At 36.3% G+C, this 13,945-nt stretch overlaps 5 protein-coding genes and 1 long non-coding RNA gene across 7 annotated transcripts; 2 read left to right on the top strand and 4 right to left on the bottom strand.

Moving 5' to 3' along the window:
• Positions 1,283–2,612, bottom strand: LOC104742827. Of its 2 annotated transcripts, none has more exons than XR_760577.1 (4): positions 2,436–2,612; positions 2,063–2,228; positions 1,739–1,901; positions 1,283–1,494 (listed from the first exon to the last, which is right to left on the bottom strand). It is a non-coding gene; the product is annotated as an uncharacterized LOC104742827 (long non-coding RNA). The 2 variants fall into 2 exon arrangements; XR_760576.1 differs by having other exon boundaries at positions 1,283–1,491.
• LOC104742818 (splicing factor 3B subunit 4-like) lies at positions 2,988–4,599 on the top strand. Its single transcript, XM_010463875.2, has 7 exons — positions 2,988–3,179; positions 3,378–3,440; positions 3,532–3,597; positions 3,725–3,811; positions 3,927–4,020; positions 4,117–4,212; positions 4,298–4,599. Exons 4-7 carry the CDS (start codon positions 3,728–3,730, stop codon positions 4,324–4,326), a joined length of 303 nt encoding a protein of 100 aa, XP_010462177.1. The 5' UTR covers positions 2,988–3,179; positions 3,378–3,440; positions 3,532–3,597; positions 3,725–3,727; the 3' UTR covers positions 4,327–4,599.
• LOC104742792 (regulation of nuclear pre-mRNA domain-containing protein 1A-like) lies at positions 5,345–8,190 on the top strand. Its single transcript, XM_010463846.2, has 8 exons — positions 5,345–5,522; positions 5,617–5,699; positions 5,929–6,176; positions 6,518–6,676; positions 6,786–6,942; positions 7,043–7,185; positions 7,263–7,298; positions 7,439–8,190. The coding sequence occupies exons 2-8, from the start codon at positions 5,624–5,626 to the stop codon at positions 7,931–7,933; spliced, it is 1,314 nt and encodes a 437-aa protein (XP_010462148.1). The 5' UTR covers positions 5,345–5,522; positions 5,617–5,623; the 3' UTR covers positions 7,934–8,190.
• Positions 8,197–10,207, bottom strand: LOC104742803 (U-box domain-containing protein 38-like). Its single transcript, XM_010463858.2, has 2 exons — positions 10,070–10,207; positions 8,197–9,959 (listed from the first exon to the last, which is right to left on the bottom strand). The coding sequence occupies exon 2, from the start codon at positions 9,957–9,959 to the stop codon at positions 8,301–8,303; it is 1,659 nt and encodes a 552-aa protein (XP_010462160.1). The 5' UTR covers positions 10,070–10,207; the 3' UTR covers positions 8,197–8,300.
• On the bottom strand, positions 10,583–11,875 carry LOC104742783 (NADPH-dependent 1-acyldihydroxyacetone phosphate reductase-like). Its single transcript, XM_010463835.2, has 2 exons — positions 11,358–11,875; positions 10,583–11,267 (listed from the first exon to the last, which is right to left on the bottom strand). Exons 1-2 carry the CDS (start codon positions 11,698–11,700, stop codon positions 10,753–10,755), a joined length of 858 nt encoding a protein of 285 aa, XP_010462137.1. The 5' UTR covers positions 11,701–11,875; the 3' UTR covers positions 10,583–10,752.
• LOC109129815 lies at positions 11,936–12,299 on the bottom strand. The gene has a single exon (XM_019238639.1). The coding sequence runs from the start codon at positions 12,277–12,279 to the stop codon at positions 12,055–12,057; it is 225 nt and encodes a 74-aa protein (XP_019094184.1). The 5' UTR covers positions 12,280–12,299; the 3' UTR covers positions 11,936–12,054.

Genomic DNA, 13,945 nt, shown 5'->3' with positions numbered 1-13,945 from the left:
GATTTTTGTGAAATTAAAACTATCTTTATTCGTACATACATCTCTCCTTGTGGAGATTGGAAATCCAAATGATTAGGCAAAGGATTTTTAGAAGATTTAGGGGGCAAACAGAGATAGAGAGAGAGAGAGAGAAAAACAAAAGCAGTTTTGTTGTTTTGCAATGATGTTTCCACGTTGATATGCATATATTGTAAGTCGTATGAGTTTGAATCATATCGAAACTGTCTTCTATTCAAGAAATTATTGTTAATATTCTATTTCAAAATTATATAAATTACGTCATACGAGTAAAAACAATAATTTTTTTTTGTTTTTGCGATTACATATTTTCTAATTTTCGAACTAGGGATTCAAATTAATATTCTTTGTATTTTAAAAGAGTGGTTGTAGAGATTTTTGTTTTTTATTTTGTTCAAAGTGGAAGTAGAGTATATAATGCGTTTTCCATAGGCAAGACAGGACAGGCCTTTTTAGCAGTAGCTATGCCCCCACTATTTTTTACTTTACTGATTTTGTAATTTTGAAAAGGTGAAAACCTTTTTATTCATTACCATCATCGATCACACTATTTTTTATATATACAAGTATACACACGTATATATAAAAACCCCACTATTGATCAACTTTACGTGAAATTGGACCCTAACAACGTTTTAAACTTTTTAAATAAAGAGATTAGGATCGTTTTCGAATTTTGGTAATTAAGGGGGCCATTATGGTCGAAATCAGGTAAATTGGACAATCATGTCCATAAAAAAAGTAGGGGAAATGTCAACTCCGATGCTAGACAACGACAAAGATTTTTAAGCAGTATTCAATGTGTCATTGAAATAAACTAATATTTCCGAGAAGATGTTATTATTAATCGTGAACTTTGATTATACTTTCTCCCCAACTCTATAATCAGCTGCAGTATACAGAGTGCATATCGGTATTTATAGTTACGATTTACAGTTGTGCCGTTGTGGTGTTAAAAGTTAGCACACTGAAGAAAAAGTAAGATAAAAAAATAGGTTAAAATTGATCTGGTTTACATTTTTTTTTTGTCAGTTTTTGTCAGTTTTTTATAATTTTCACTTGCGGTTTTTTTGTTTGTTTGTTCTTCTATATTCTTTTAAAAAAATTTGACTATTTGAATTTTGCAGTATTTTTTTCACTTTTTTCACTTTATTTTAGTTTTAACATCCAAAATTTTATGGTCTGGTGAATGCGGTTGGGGTGGACTAAACCGATTTTCTTTCTGTATTTTTTTGCAAAATTTGTGAATGGTAAAAAAAAAAAATTTGTCACCGTCACCATTCAAAACCAATTTTTGTTGTTACCATGGTGAACCAGAAATGCTTTAGAATAACTAAATTATACAAAGAAAGTCCAAAACTAGAAAACTTCTTTGTACATGAACCAAAAAGTGTATTAAGTGTATAGAATGTTCGAGGTGTCTTTGCCACTTGCGATCCGGGTCCGGGTCAAAATTATCTTTCTTAATATAACCTGCTATATAATAGTTTGACGGAGAAAATGTCATTGTATGTTTCAACGTAGAAAAACCAAAGCTGTTGTAAACATATAATAAAGATGTGTATTTTTTTTGGGATCAATTGTAACCAACAGCATTCAAAAATAACTAGCCGAGCTTGGAATCGGAGAGTTAAAAAAAGAAAAAAACATCACAAAAATATAACGACAAAGGAGATCACGAATATCAAAGCAATATTATAATAAGAGAGATAAAATTTACCTTGAACATAAACTGAGGATAATGGCGGTGAATCTGGCCAAATAGCTTGATTTGCTTTTTCCTCCTTGCTGGATGGGTTGTCTTGCTTTCTGCCTTGATTGAGAACTTCGATCATTCATAGCTGGCCGTGAAATGTTTATCTCTGTTACTTCTCGTCGCCTTCCTGTAAATTGTAATTGTATTCAGACGTCAGATTTTTTCAAAGACCTCAACTATCTATTTTTTCATTATGAACCCAGTTTTCAATATCAACAACAAATAACCGGACATAGATAGGCTTTAACAAAAATACAAACAAAATAAAGGGACAAAACATCAACTTACTAATAATTCACCTCCGGTTCTCTTCTTGATTACGATGCATATATCACGCCAGAAATTTCTCTAAACTTTTTTCATTCTCTGTTTTTTCTTTTTTCTCCAGCGTTTATTGAACGTGTTGGTATATTGACGAGCCTTCGAATTCTGGTTTTATCCTTGCAGAGAGAACCTGCAAAAAGAAAAAACAGAGGAAAACAATGAGTTTAGACAAAAAAACTTTTATATTGCGTAGAATTGAAACTAGTCATCATGTTTTAGTGAGAAATAAGAGAACACGTTCTAATAATATAAGGTTCATAAAAACATTTAAAAAACAAATGCTTCGAGATACATGGCTCATAGAAAATATTAAAGAGAAACATCTAATAACTCTTACCAAATCTTGAAGCAGAGTTTGACTACGAGAGAGAGTAATCTTGGACGAAACTTTGCTCTCTCTTCTCTCTCTCTCTCTCTCTCTATTTTGTTAACCAATGAAATACAGAACTACAGAAGTCTTTCTATGAGAATGGTAAAGCGATAATACAGAACTACAGAAGTAAAGAGAACAAGAAGAAATAATTTTGTGAAGTAGGTTTATGGGCACGACTCACTTATATAGGCAGCTTGGCTTTGGTTCTTTCAACGGCTACTTTTTTTTACTAACGTCTATATTTTGTTACCGTTGTAATATCTGAGTCTGAAATATGTTACCGTTTGTAAGAGCATGATTACTGGGCATTTCTCAGAGGATTTCTTTAGCATTTGGGCCCAAAAAAATAATAAACAACCCATAAATGGGTCCATTAACAAGAGAGTCGGTTCTGTCGGAAGCATTTCGAGCAACAGCTTAAGAACGATACGTGGCGTCTCAAGAGTGGTTGGTGCGTAAATATTAAAGAGGGTTTTTTTTTTTCTCATTTCTTTTTCTCTTTCTCCCCCACTGTCTCTCTCTTCTCTCTCATTTCTGAAGACGACACAAGATGCGATTCCTGATGAAATCGGAGAAATCGCCGATGGCTTCGAGATCGGCGAATGGGTTATTAGATCTAACAACGACGGCGGCTGTTTCTGATCGACATCAACGGTGGTGCCCTGAAGCTAACGGCGAGGTCCAACCCTAACGAATCGGAGGGAGAAGGTTCGTTTCTCTTGTCTGATTGATTGCATGTTTTTCTTTTAGCTTCGGGTGGTCTTTAATTGTTAGGGTTTCGGATTAATCCGATTGATTGTTAGGATTTCGGATTAATCCGATTAGAGTATCGATTAGGACGTAGCTAGAGTGTTATTGTTATTACTTGCTAAACATTTTGTTTGCTGGTTAAATTGATTGTAATAGGCATCTCAAGATAAGAAAAGCTTGGATGTTGGTGCTAACCTTTTAATTGGGAACCTTGACCCTGTAAGTATCTTGGCGGGTTACACTCTGATTTTTGTTACTCTACAAATGTAACTTATTCTCGTAGCTGACCAGGTTTTGCTTTGTTTTCTAGGATGTGGATGAGAAGCAGTTGTATGATACTTTCAGTGCATTTGGTGTGATTGCTTCTAATCCTAAGGTATTGTTTCTTATTTCTTTAGATTTCAGTTCATGATTCTTGTTCTCTTTAAGACATCATCGTTCCACTGCGGAAAATAATGGTCTTATGATTTAGAGACTCTCATGTTGGAATATTTTCATTTCAGATAATGACAGATCCCGATACTGGAAACTCACGAGGTTTTGGTTTCATCAGCTATGACTCCTTTGAGGCATCTGATGCTGCTATTGAGGTAATTATCTGCTTCTTTTATAACTCTCAGTTCTATGATATTTGCTTGGGTCCAATATATTTGTTCACTTAATCCAATGGTTGTATATTCCTCGAGCGTTGTCTGACTGTTGCAGGCAATGACTGGACAATATCTATGTAATCGTCAAATTACAGTCTCTTATGCATACAAGAAAGATACCAAAGGAGAGCGTCATGGTACTCCAGCTGGTTAGGCTCTTTATACTCTTCTCTTGTCTTAATTTTTGTATTCAGTTTCTTCTCTCCATTATTTTCAACACAACGCATTACTTTTGGGAAATGCAGAGAGGCTTTTGGCTGCCACGAATCCAACTGCCCAGAAAAGCAGACCCCATACACTATTCGCAACTGGCCCCCCATCCAATGCTCCTCACGTTAATGGTTATGCTTTAAGCTTTTTGATCTCAGTATCATTCTTTTTTTTCTCAGTGTTTTAATGATTTAACTATTTTTATCAATGTTTCAGATGCTTCCCACAATTACCTATTGAGATAATCTTTCAACAAGTGTTGCTGCAAAGTTTGTTCATACATCTCTAAACAAGAATCGTTGTTCAATCAACCGTGTATTGGTATATCCCTTTAGCAGCTTGGTGTTTCTACTATTATTCTCTATTTGCCATGTTTTCTTTACTCTATTATGTTCGACTTAAAGCGATCTTCTTCTTTTTTTTTTGCCTATGGAGTTTGGCCAAACCGAAAACTGCTTTTGGAGTTGTGATCTTCTGTTGTTGTGAATCTTATTCCAAATTCTATTTAATATGTTTAATATTTTGAGTTTTATAAAATATGTTTATTATTCTGAATTTTGTAAAATATGTTTAATATTCTAAAGTTTGTAAAATATTGTTTTCTATTTTATGTAATATAAAAAAATTAAATAATTGTTTTATCATTTTAGATGATTAAAGTTTGATAATTAATAAACATAAATTAAAAAATTATTATTTAAATCTTTGAGTAACTTTCTTTGGGTTTCTCTAGTAATAGGGTGATTTTGCTTAAGTTCTTTTAGAGTTACTTTACTTAATTTATGATTATTTATATAATAAATTAATTTGAGAGTAACTATGGTGGGTTACTCCACTAATGATGGTCTAAGTGACTTGACACCTAGAGTAAAAGTGCATCCCTACAAAAGAACGTTCACAATAGGCCTAAACGGCTATTTTCTCTAACGTCTATATTTCTTACTGTTGTGAAATTTGAGTCTCAAATATATTACCGTTTGATGTCAGTGACTTGACACCTACAGTAAAAGTGAATAAGTTATATACACAGCAATAATAAAACGCTCGCAATAGGCCCAAACGGCTAAAGTAATAAAAGGCCGAATACAGAAGAAGCCCATTAGATCAAATTGAGGCCCAAATTGATTTTATAGCTAATCACATTTTTTAACATCTGATCACATGTTTTAGGTTTTTGAATCATTTTTTCTTCTTTTGGACAAATATTTTTTAATTATTATGTTCTTTGTATATTACAATATTTTAATCAGTAAAATAAAAAAATTGAGTGGGAAAATGAAAAAATGAGATCGAGAAACAAAAGGAAATTGCGAAAAATGAAAAATTAATGGCAGACGACGGAGTTAGGACAAAGAGAACGCCTTCCTAGGGTTTGGTTCACGCTCCGCCGTAAAGATTTGTTCTCCGCCGCCGCGTCTTCCCGTCGGTTAAGTAAAAAAAGGTTCTTGCTTTGACCAATCTTGTATCAGTATCTATCCAATTCGTGTAAACACCATTCAGGGTTTCAGCTTCGTCCTTCCTTTTTTATCTTCTAGGGTTGGGATGAGTAGTCCATTCAGTGAAGAGATACTGATTGATAAGCTCGCTAAGCTCAACAGCACTCAGCAATCTATCCAAAGTATCCTTTTTTTTTTTTGAAAATTCTAATTCATTGCCCTAAAATTTCAATTTTGTTGTTTGATTATATCTGCGTGTATTCGTATTATGCAATTCTGATTGTTTGGTTCTTTTGAACCCTTTTTTGGATAAGTAAGTCTCTTTGTTGTTTGATTTATATATCAGGGTGTGTTTTGTATTTTGCAATTCTGATTGTTTGGTCCTTGACCTTTTATTCTCTCTGGGATAAGCTCTGTCACAGTGGTGTATCGTCCATCGTAGTGAAGCTGAGTTAGTGGTTACTACATGGGAGAAACAGTTTCACAGTACAGAGATAGCTCAGAAAGTGCCTCTCTTGTATCTTGCTAACGACATTCTTCAGAACAGCAAGCGTCAGGGTAATGAGTTTGTGCAAGAGTTCTGGAAAGTTCTCCCTGGTGCTCTCAAAGATCTTGTTTCCTTGGGAGATGACCATGGAAAAAGCGTGGTCTCACGATTGGTAATAATAATGATTATAGCGGAATTGGCCTTTTTGTTCTTTTGTTGCGTTTCTACTGCTTAATTAGCTTACTGATTGATGATTTTATGCTTTTGAATGGTTTTGATACTTAATATAGCTGGCTTAATCATCAATCTTATGGGGATTTGATGTTGATATATTTACTCAGGCGATTTGATTACTTTATAAGTTTGTCCAAAAAAAAAAAAAGAAGTGACTTGTGCATTGTTTTCTAGTACTGCTAAAATGCGTGAATCTGTTAAAAATGTTTGAGTTTTTGAGAGTCTGTAGCTGATTTAACCAGGTTTTGTTCATCGATCTTTTGTTTTCATGATTACTAGGTTACGATATGGGAAGAGAGAAGAGTCTTTGGTTCTCGTTCAAAGAGTCTTAAAGATGTAATGCTCTCAGAAGAAGCTCCTCCACCGCTTGATATCTATAAAAAACGATCACGGGGATCCAAATCTGCGAAACGAGATTCAAAATCTGCTGCCAAAACGGTAACAATTTTTCTTTCCTTGTTTCTCTCTAATCCATCCTGATTTGTTCAGGGGTCCTTTTCTGAGTCTTAATTAGATTCATTAGCTATTTGCCTTTCTTGGCTACCAGAAATTATCGACTGGAGGTGTGACGGAGAAGATAGTATCTGCATTTAATTTGGTTTGCGCAGAGAACTCAAACGAAGAGACTGAGATAAACAAATGCAAGTCTACAGTTAAACGTATCAGAACGATGGAGAAAGATGTTGAAGACGCCTGTTCCACTGGTAAAAACATATTAGCAAACATTTTGACGTTTTATGTAATCACATTTATCATTCGGGATTATTAAACACATACTGGTTCTCAATGTTGGATTGTCTTCAGCAAAAGACCCAAGGAGAAAAACATTGGCAAAAGAATTGGAAGAAGAAGAAATCACTCTCAGACAATCTGTTGAGAAACTCAAATCTATTGAAGAAAACAGAACATCCCTTGTAAAACATCTTAGGGAAGCGCTACGCGAACAGGTGAAGGTCTTTCACTCTTGCAAGCTCAATAGTTTGCTTAGACATTTCGCTTTCTTACTGAGTTTTGTGTGTGTCAGGAATCTGAATTGGAGAATCTTCAATCTCAGATACAGGTAATTAATGATTTCTGTTACCTTTATGCCTAGGACTGTCATGTCTGAATTCGGATCAGATCAATCTGCTTGTGCCTGAGAACTACTTGGTATTCTTTTCTTGAATCAAAACTTTATTGTGTTATGGCTTAATTCATCAGGTAGCACAAGTGCAAACAGAAGAAGCCCAAAACATGCAGAAACGGCTCAATAATGAAACACCGGTTAACAGTAACAACGGATCATCTGGCCAATCAGCAAAAGCGACTCCTGCCTCGATAGCTGCAATGGCAGAAATGCTAACTTCATCTACAAATTCATCAATGATTATGCATTCTGTTCTGTCTTCATTTGCTGCCGAAGCTACTACACAGACTTCTGGTTTAACCAAATCGAATAGTGCAGACACAAATGCATTTGCTCCTCCAAACCCCCAGTATCACATGATCCCAAATCCAGCCGCATCGCAGCAGTTTATACCATATGGATTTGGTAACATTCCGCTAATGCCACCTGGACAACTACCACCCCCGCCTGGATCACTGCCGCCGCATATGATGAGTAATCAACAAAACGCAGCTCAGCAACAATCGCAACAAGGTCAGAGTTTTCAACCACCGGGTATGATGTATTTTGGACCTCCACACCATTCTTAAGGTTAGTAGTAAAAAAACAAACAAAAAATCTTTGTTTTAGCTGTAGGTTAGTTTCTGACTTAGTCTCTTTGTTTTTTTATTTTGATGATGCAAATGTAGAGAGTAGATCTTTGTACCGTAAGCTGTTGAGTCGAATTTTACATCTTTGTAACATAATTAGACTTCAGTTGTTTATTGTCTGCGTTAAATTTATATTTTGTATGCATTTAGTTTCAAATGGATTCATAACCTTGAGAATTTTTATACAAAAATATTTACATCAGTCATGTTCTTTTCAATTTTTTTTCCAAGTCAAAAGTTACAAAAAATTTCAATCATAAACATTTTTTTCAATGTCTATACAAACAACAAATTGGAAATGCCACACTTAGAAGCCAGATGAGTTCTGAGTAACCATTCTGTTGCTACCACCAACTCGGAACCTAGACCGAATCGAACCATTTGAGTCGATAACTCGGTTCCAATCAACTGATCCTTCGCCGTCGTCTTCCTCATCTTCCGGCACTCTCTCTCTCATCAGCTGAAGAATCTTCTTCGCTTTCTCTCTAGCTCTCTCTGTTCCTCTCTCTTCCACTACCTTCAACACATCAACAGCTCTTGCCTCCTTCGCTAGTCCCTTGAACCGAAGACTCTCATGGCTTAAAGCAAACAATGCAGCCACACAATTCTCACGTGCCGAAGAAGAAGAACGACCCGCCCCCGCCCCCGTAGCCTCCTCTGCCTTCTCCTCCCGTAGCATCCCCACAAGAATAGCAACCGCATTCGCATCAAGCATCGCTGATCGTCCTTCGCTACAACAAGCTAAATTACAAATCACCAACAACGCTCTGCTCGCTGATTCACCAGACCTAACCATCGAGAAAAGCGCTGGAACAGCTCCAAGCCTAACGAGCTTCAACCTATTCGTCTGGTTCAAGGACAAATGGTAAAGCGCAAGAGCCGAATCATGCTTCGTTCTATCACTATCAGCAGCTCGTAACGCATGAAGCAATGGCTGAAGCGCTCCTAAAACCCCAATAGGCATTTTATTATCATCTTCAAGAGAGAGACTAAAGATTGTTCCAGCTGCATGTTCTTGAGCTTCTCTGGATCCTGATTTGAGAACATCAATCAAAATGGGAACAAAACCTAACCGAACAATGGTCAGTTTGTTCTTCTTGTCCAAAGATAGATTCACAAGCGAAGCTAACGAGTTCGTCTGCACTAGAGAGTATCTCGAAACAATCATAGTCTTCAGTAACGAAAGAATCCGAGGAGAACAGAGTGAAACCCTAGCTTCATCTTGAGTACGAGTCATCTTCCTCATCATAATCAAACCTTGTTCTTGATCAAATATATCACTACTCTTAAGCTTGTCGTAAATCACCTCGTCCTCTTCTGGATTGTGTGTTAGGGTTTCGATTTCGGCGGAGGAAGAAGAAGATGATGGAGACGGAGAGAAGCAAGCGGGTCGTGTCGTTAAAGGAAGAGGAGTGTGTGGGCTCTGCTGAGCGACGATTACAGATTCATCAGAAGAGCTTGTGGAATTGAAGTCTCTCCTTCCCATGAGTTCGGAATCAGCGTGGTGAGTTGTTATCATCGGAGCTCTGTGAGCTACAGCTCTGAGAAGCTCTTGCTCGGAGACACGAATCTCAACTTCCCGTGGAGGCATCTGTTGCCGTAGGTTTCTTTCGACGGTTGAGTAATCAGGTGGCTGTGGACGTGAGAGGCCAACGGTGTCGCACCAAGTATCGATTGTTGATTTCATGTTTAGATTAGAGATGATGTTGGAGAAATCGGGTTGAGAGTTAGAGTCGTCGTCGTTGCCGTTGAGTTTGGGGATAAAGTTTAGGTCGCGACAGACTTGAACACAGAGACGTTCAAAGGTTTGACCGGATGAGACAACAACTGGGTCAGACATTATTGATTTTGAAATCGGACAGAGGAATTCGACAGGAGGTTGTTGTTGTTGAGGTTCTTGTCGGGAAGATGATGATGACGATTTGTGGCTGAAAGGGTTCCATCTGAGCCGTCCGCTTTTACCCATCTGCAAAAATCAACGGTTAGAAATCGGTGTTAGTGAGTAGTGTTTTTTTTCCGAAAAGGGTTTTGTAGAGAAATTTAGGGATTTCAATTCATCATCCTTCTTCTTCTTGCCTTGGAGATTTTTCTGAGACGAAGAAGAGAGGAGAGAAGAGGAGGGTCGTCTTCTTCCTCCTGAACTGAAGGACTTTGTGGCCTACTGACTTTTTTTTTTCTTTACTTTTGTGTTTTTTTTTTTTTTGTTTTGAAGTGATGATGATTAAAATTATAACTTGGACGTTATGAATATTTTTTTACGAAAATGTTGACCGTACATTATACATAATACGTGGACCCAAGTGAATTTCATTGTTCATACATTCTGAAAAAGCTTTCTTGCTTTCTTTTTCAGGCTAATTTGTTCACATACCTACTACAAAACATTTGTTTGGAATGTAATTTCTGTTTTTGGAATAATATCCCAATTTTTAAAAAGAGGTGAGAGAATAAAATGATTTGATTTTTCACTAAACTTGCCATTCTTGCCATTCTTAGCTTAAGGAAAGAAAAAGAGTTTCTTAATTTAGCAGGTAAGCTTTTTTACATTGTACTTCTGACTGATTGATGACGCATTGTTGCCTTGTTGGATTGCATAAAACATAATCTGATATTTTCCGTATAAATGTTTGTACCAAAGTATAAGGGTCTAGACGATCTTGGCTTCAGTGCTTTACGATATAAACATGGTTAGGCAACATATTCACTTGTTGGATACATTTCAAACAGTTTCTTTTATAACCAAGGACACTACTCTCTCTCTACTCAGGTTTGACACCCTTCTTCATAAAGCTCTTAGTCAACAGGAAATCTTTGATGAAGATCGGCATATGGTGCATGATCGCCATGACGGTCGACAACCTTCCTGTAGAGAACCAAGCCGGCGGATTATTCTTGAGCACAACGGAAACAGTCTGTTTCGCAAATGTCTCTGTAGGTATTGGCTTTATGTTTTGCGACAGAAACACTCTCTCACGGATAGCTTCCTCAAACGGTTTGTAGAGTTTCAATTCAGGTAAAATATTGAAACTCGATAACCCTGAGTTAGCTATGTTTGATTGAATACCTCCTGGAACAATGTTGATCACATCAATCCCAAATGGCTTAAGCTCCAACCTTAATGTATCTGTAAGAGCATGAAGAGCAGCTTTTGATGCAGTATAAACACCAGCCCATGGTCCTGGTGCCATTATGCTTATACTTCCTATGTTCACAATCTTTCCCTTTTTCTTAAACGCCATGTGAGGTACTACAGCTTGAGTCATCCTCATAGAACCTGCAAAATTTCATTAACTCATCACTGAGTTGAGTCAGGAATTTTAACAAACACCTGGTGAGCACAAATGAAGAAATGTTTAAAATTCACCGAAGACATTGGTGTTGAAGGTGTTAGCCATGGCTGAGATTGGCATCTCAGCGAGAGGTCCGATACACTGAACTCCGGCGTTGTTAACCAATACATCGATCTGACCAAATTCGTCGATAACTTTAGAGACAACTTTACTCACGCTCTGCTCCGATTGAACATCGAGCTCCTCCACGAAAAACTTGGGATCTTTCACCAAATCGATCATCGTGCTCTGCGATCGACTCGTCGCCACCACTCTACAATTCTTAGCCGAGAACTCACGCGCTAGCGCGTGGCCGATTCCTCCTTGAGAACATCCCGTGATGAGCACCACTGGTGTATCATCGCCGCTGCTTCCCATTCTCTCCCAAGGTTTGGATAATGGAGCAACTACGAAACTATGATACTTAAATTACGAGAAATCGAGAAATTTAAGGGTCGAATTGCAAAAATCACGCCAGGAGTTTCTCAACACAGTAAAAGTATGAATGATAGTTTCAAAATTTTAAAATTCTTCCCCAGAAGTTTGTCCACGTATGCAATTAAGTCCCTGAGATTTGTTTTTTAACAATTTTACTCTCAGTGAATCGCCCGAGAAGAGAAAAACATTTTGATTAATTCACATAGTCATACTTAAAGTTATTTACATAAAACTTCACAAGGCAAATAGATTAAGATTAAGAAAACGTAATTAGCTATAAACAAAACTTGAGAATCAAGCAGAGAAGAAGCCATGAGAGATGGCGAGAGCGAAGTCATGAGATTTAGCTTCAAAGTTGTTCTTCAAACTCTCAATCTTCATCTTGTTGATAGCTACAGTCATCTTCGCCGGAATTATTTTCTTCCAATCGAATTCCACCGGCGTTGCTGAGTTAGAACCCGTCGTAGGCCTCATCCTCCTCTCGTACTCCTCCGCAACCAAAATCGCTATATCCGCCATTAAATCGGTTTATCTCCGGTTATCTGATCACTTTAATGTTCGGTTATCTCTGGTTTTATAAATATCAGAACAAAGGGTTTATTTATAGTGCATTTGACGGGGGAGGTAATGGATAAGGTTGGGTCAATAGTTTCTCTCTAATGATAATATCTTTTTTATTAATTTAAAATTTTGGTTAATGGTTTTTTAAATAATGGGGCCGAATCTGTTGGTACAGGTAGTTTTCGTGAGAAGGTGGGCTTGGTCGGTTTTAGTTTATTAATAAAATATTGTTTTTTGTGTGGAAGCTTCTGTTGAGTGGTCTCCAAGTCCAAGGTCCGTGTCATCTACGTATTGATCTGATCACTAATTATGTTTAATTTAAAATATAAAATACAAAGGTCAATAAATCAGTCAAGCTGTTTGAAGTTTGTGATCCAAAGTCCAAACTTAAAGTTCCTTCAAGCCCAATAGCAAGATTAGGCCTAATAATACTTGCTTGTATTATTATGGGCCTGTTTTCACGAATATGTAACTTACAAAGATTTGCTGATTTGGTGCTGTTATTATTTTGTAATGTTGGGGTTTAAACAGAGAAGTTGTTTAATTATGATACTTCTTTTAAGAGAAATCGAGAATTATAAGGGTAGAATTTGCAAAAAATCAGAAGTTTATCAACACAGTAAAAGGTGATGATGAATAGTCCTTGAGATTTGTTTTTTTTTTTTTTACTTTTTACTCGCAGTGATTCGCCGGATAATACAGAGTCATTATCATAGTAAATAAACTGAAAGGTTACATGTTTTGATACATAGTCAATATTTTGCATAAGACTTTTCACAAAGCATAGATTAAGATTAAGAAGACGGAATTAGCTTTGAACAAAACTTGAGAGGATTAAGCAGAGAAGACGCCATCTCTGGCTGCTTGAGAAAACTCAGATTTAGCTTCGAAAATCTTCTTCAACCTCTCAAACTTCATCTTGTCAATTGCTGCAGTAATCTTCCCCGGAATTTGTTTCATCTTGTCAATTGCTGCCGGCGATGATTTCGAAGTTGGTATGTCCGCCATTGAATCGGTTCCCTCCGGTTATCTGATCACTTTTTGTTGTTTGGTTATCTTTGGTTTTGTTACAGTTCAGAAGTACATATATGATATTCAACTTGTAATAAGGGTTTTATTTTATAGTTGCATTTGTGTGGAAGCTTTGTGGAGTGGTCTCCAAGGTCCGTGGCATCTACGTATATAAGGATCTGGAAGCTGTTCACTTTTTAGTTTTTACTATTATGGGGGGTTTCAAATAAAAGTTTCCTAGTATATTTTTGAATTGTTGACCACATAATCTATTACAATTATCTGATTACTCCCTCTATATCATAAAAGTTGATGTTTTATGATTTTTTTTTCTTGTATCACAAAGGATGATTTCTTTAGTGTATTTAATGCATTTTTATTCTTAAAATCAATAACTAATTAATATTTTTACTTTTTATAATAAATAATTAAATATAACATGCATTTGAATGACAAGTGTAAGAAAAGTATGAGTAAATGAGTATTAAAAGGAATATAAAACAAAAGTAAATAATAATAATAATAATACAACATTTATTATTTTTCTTAATCTTGGTGAAATCCTAAAAAAAATCATCTATTATGATACAGAGGAAATATTTTATACTCATTC

This window comes from Camelina sativa, chromosome 2 (assembly GCF_000633955.1).
Source record: "Camelina sativa cultivar DH55 chromosome 2, Cs, whole genome shotgun sequence".
Lineage (NCBI taxonomy): Eukaryota > Viridiplantae > Streptophyta > Magnoliopsida > Brassicales > Brassicaceae > Camelina > Camelina sativa.
Note: the sequence above shows the minus strand (reverse complement) of the source record. Positions and strands in the feature narration are given on the sequence as shown.

What these genes read in the sequence shown, in the direction of transcription:
- LOC104742818 (XM_010463875.2), top strand. Translation starts at nt 3,728, where the DNA reads ATGACAGATCCCGATACTGGAAACTCACGAGGTTTTGGTTTCATCAGC. An exon ending in GCGTCATGGTACTCCAGCTG is followed by an intron (nt 4,021 to 4,116) that starts GTTAGGCTCTTT and finishes TGGGAAATGCAG; the next exon opens with AGAGGCTTTTGGCTGCCACG. An exon ending in CAATGCTCCTCACGTTAATG is followed by an intron (nt 4,213 to 4,297) that starts GTTATGCTTTAA and finishes TCAATGTTTCAG; the next exon opens with ATGCTTCCCACAATTACCTA.
- LOC104742792 (XM_010463846.2), top strand. Translation starts at nt 5,624, where the DNA reads ATGAGTAGTCCATTCAGTGAAGAGATACTGATTGATAAGCTCGCTAAG. An exon ending in TGAAGACGCCTGTTCCACTG is followed by an intron (nt 6,943 to 7,042) that starts GTAAAAACATAT and finishes GATTGTCTTCAG; the next exon opens with CAAAAGACCCAAGGAGAAAA. An exon ending in GGGAAGCGCTACGCGAACAG is followed by an intron (nt 7,186 to 7,262) that starts GTGAAGGTCTTT and finishes TGTGTGTGTCAG; the next exon opens with GAATCTGAATTGGAGAATCT.
- LOC104742803 (XM_010463858.2), bottom strand. Translation starts at nt 9,959, where the DNA reads ATGGGTAAAAGCGGACGGCTCAGATGGAACCCTTTCAGCCACAAATCG.
- LOC104742783 (XM_010463835.2), bottom strand. Translation starts at nt 11,700, where the DNA reads ATGGGAAGCAGCGGCGATGATACACCAGTGGTGCTCATCACGGGATGT. An exon ending in CTTCAACACCAATGTCTTCG is followed by an intron (nt 11,268 to 11,357) that starts GTGAATTTTAAA and finishes GAAATTTTGCAG; the next exon opens with GTTCTATGAGGATGACTCAA.
- LOC109129815 (XM_019238639.1), bottom strand. Translation starts at nt 12,279, where the DNA reads ATGGCGGATATAGCGATTTTGGTTGCGGAGGAGTACGAGAGGAGGATG.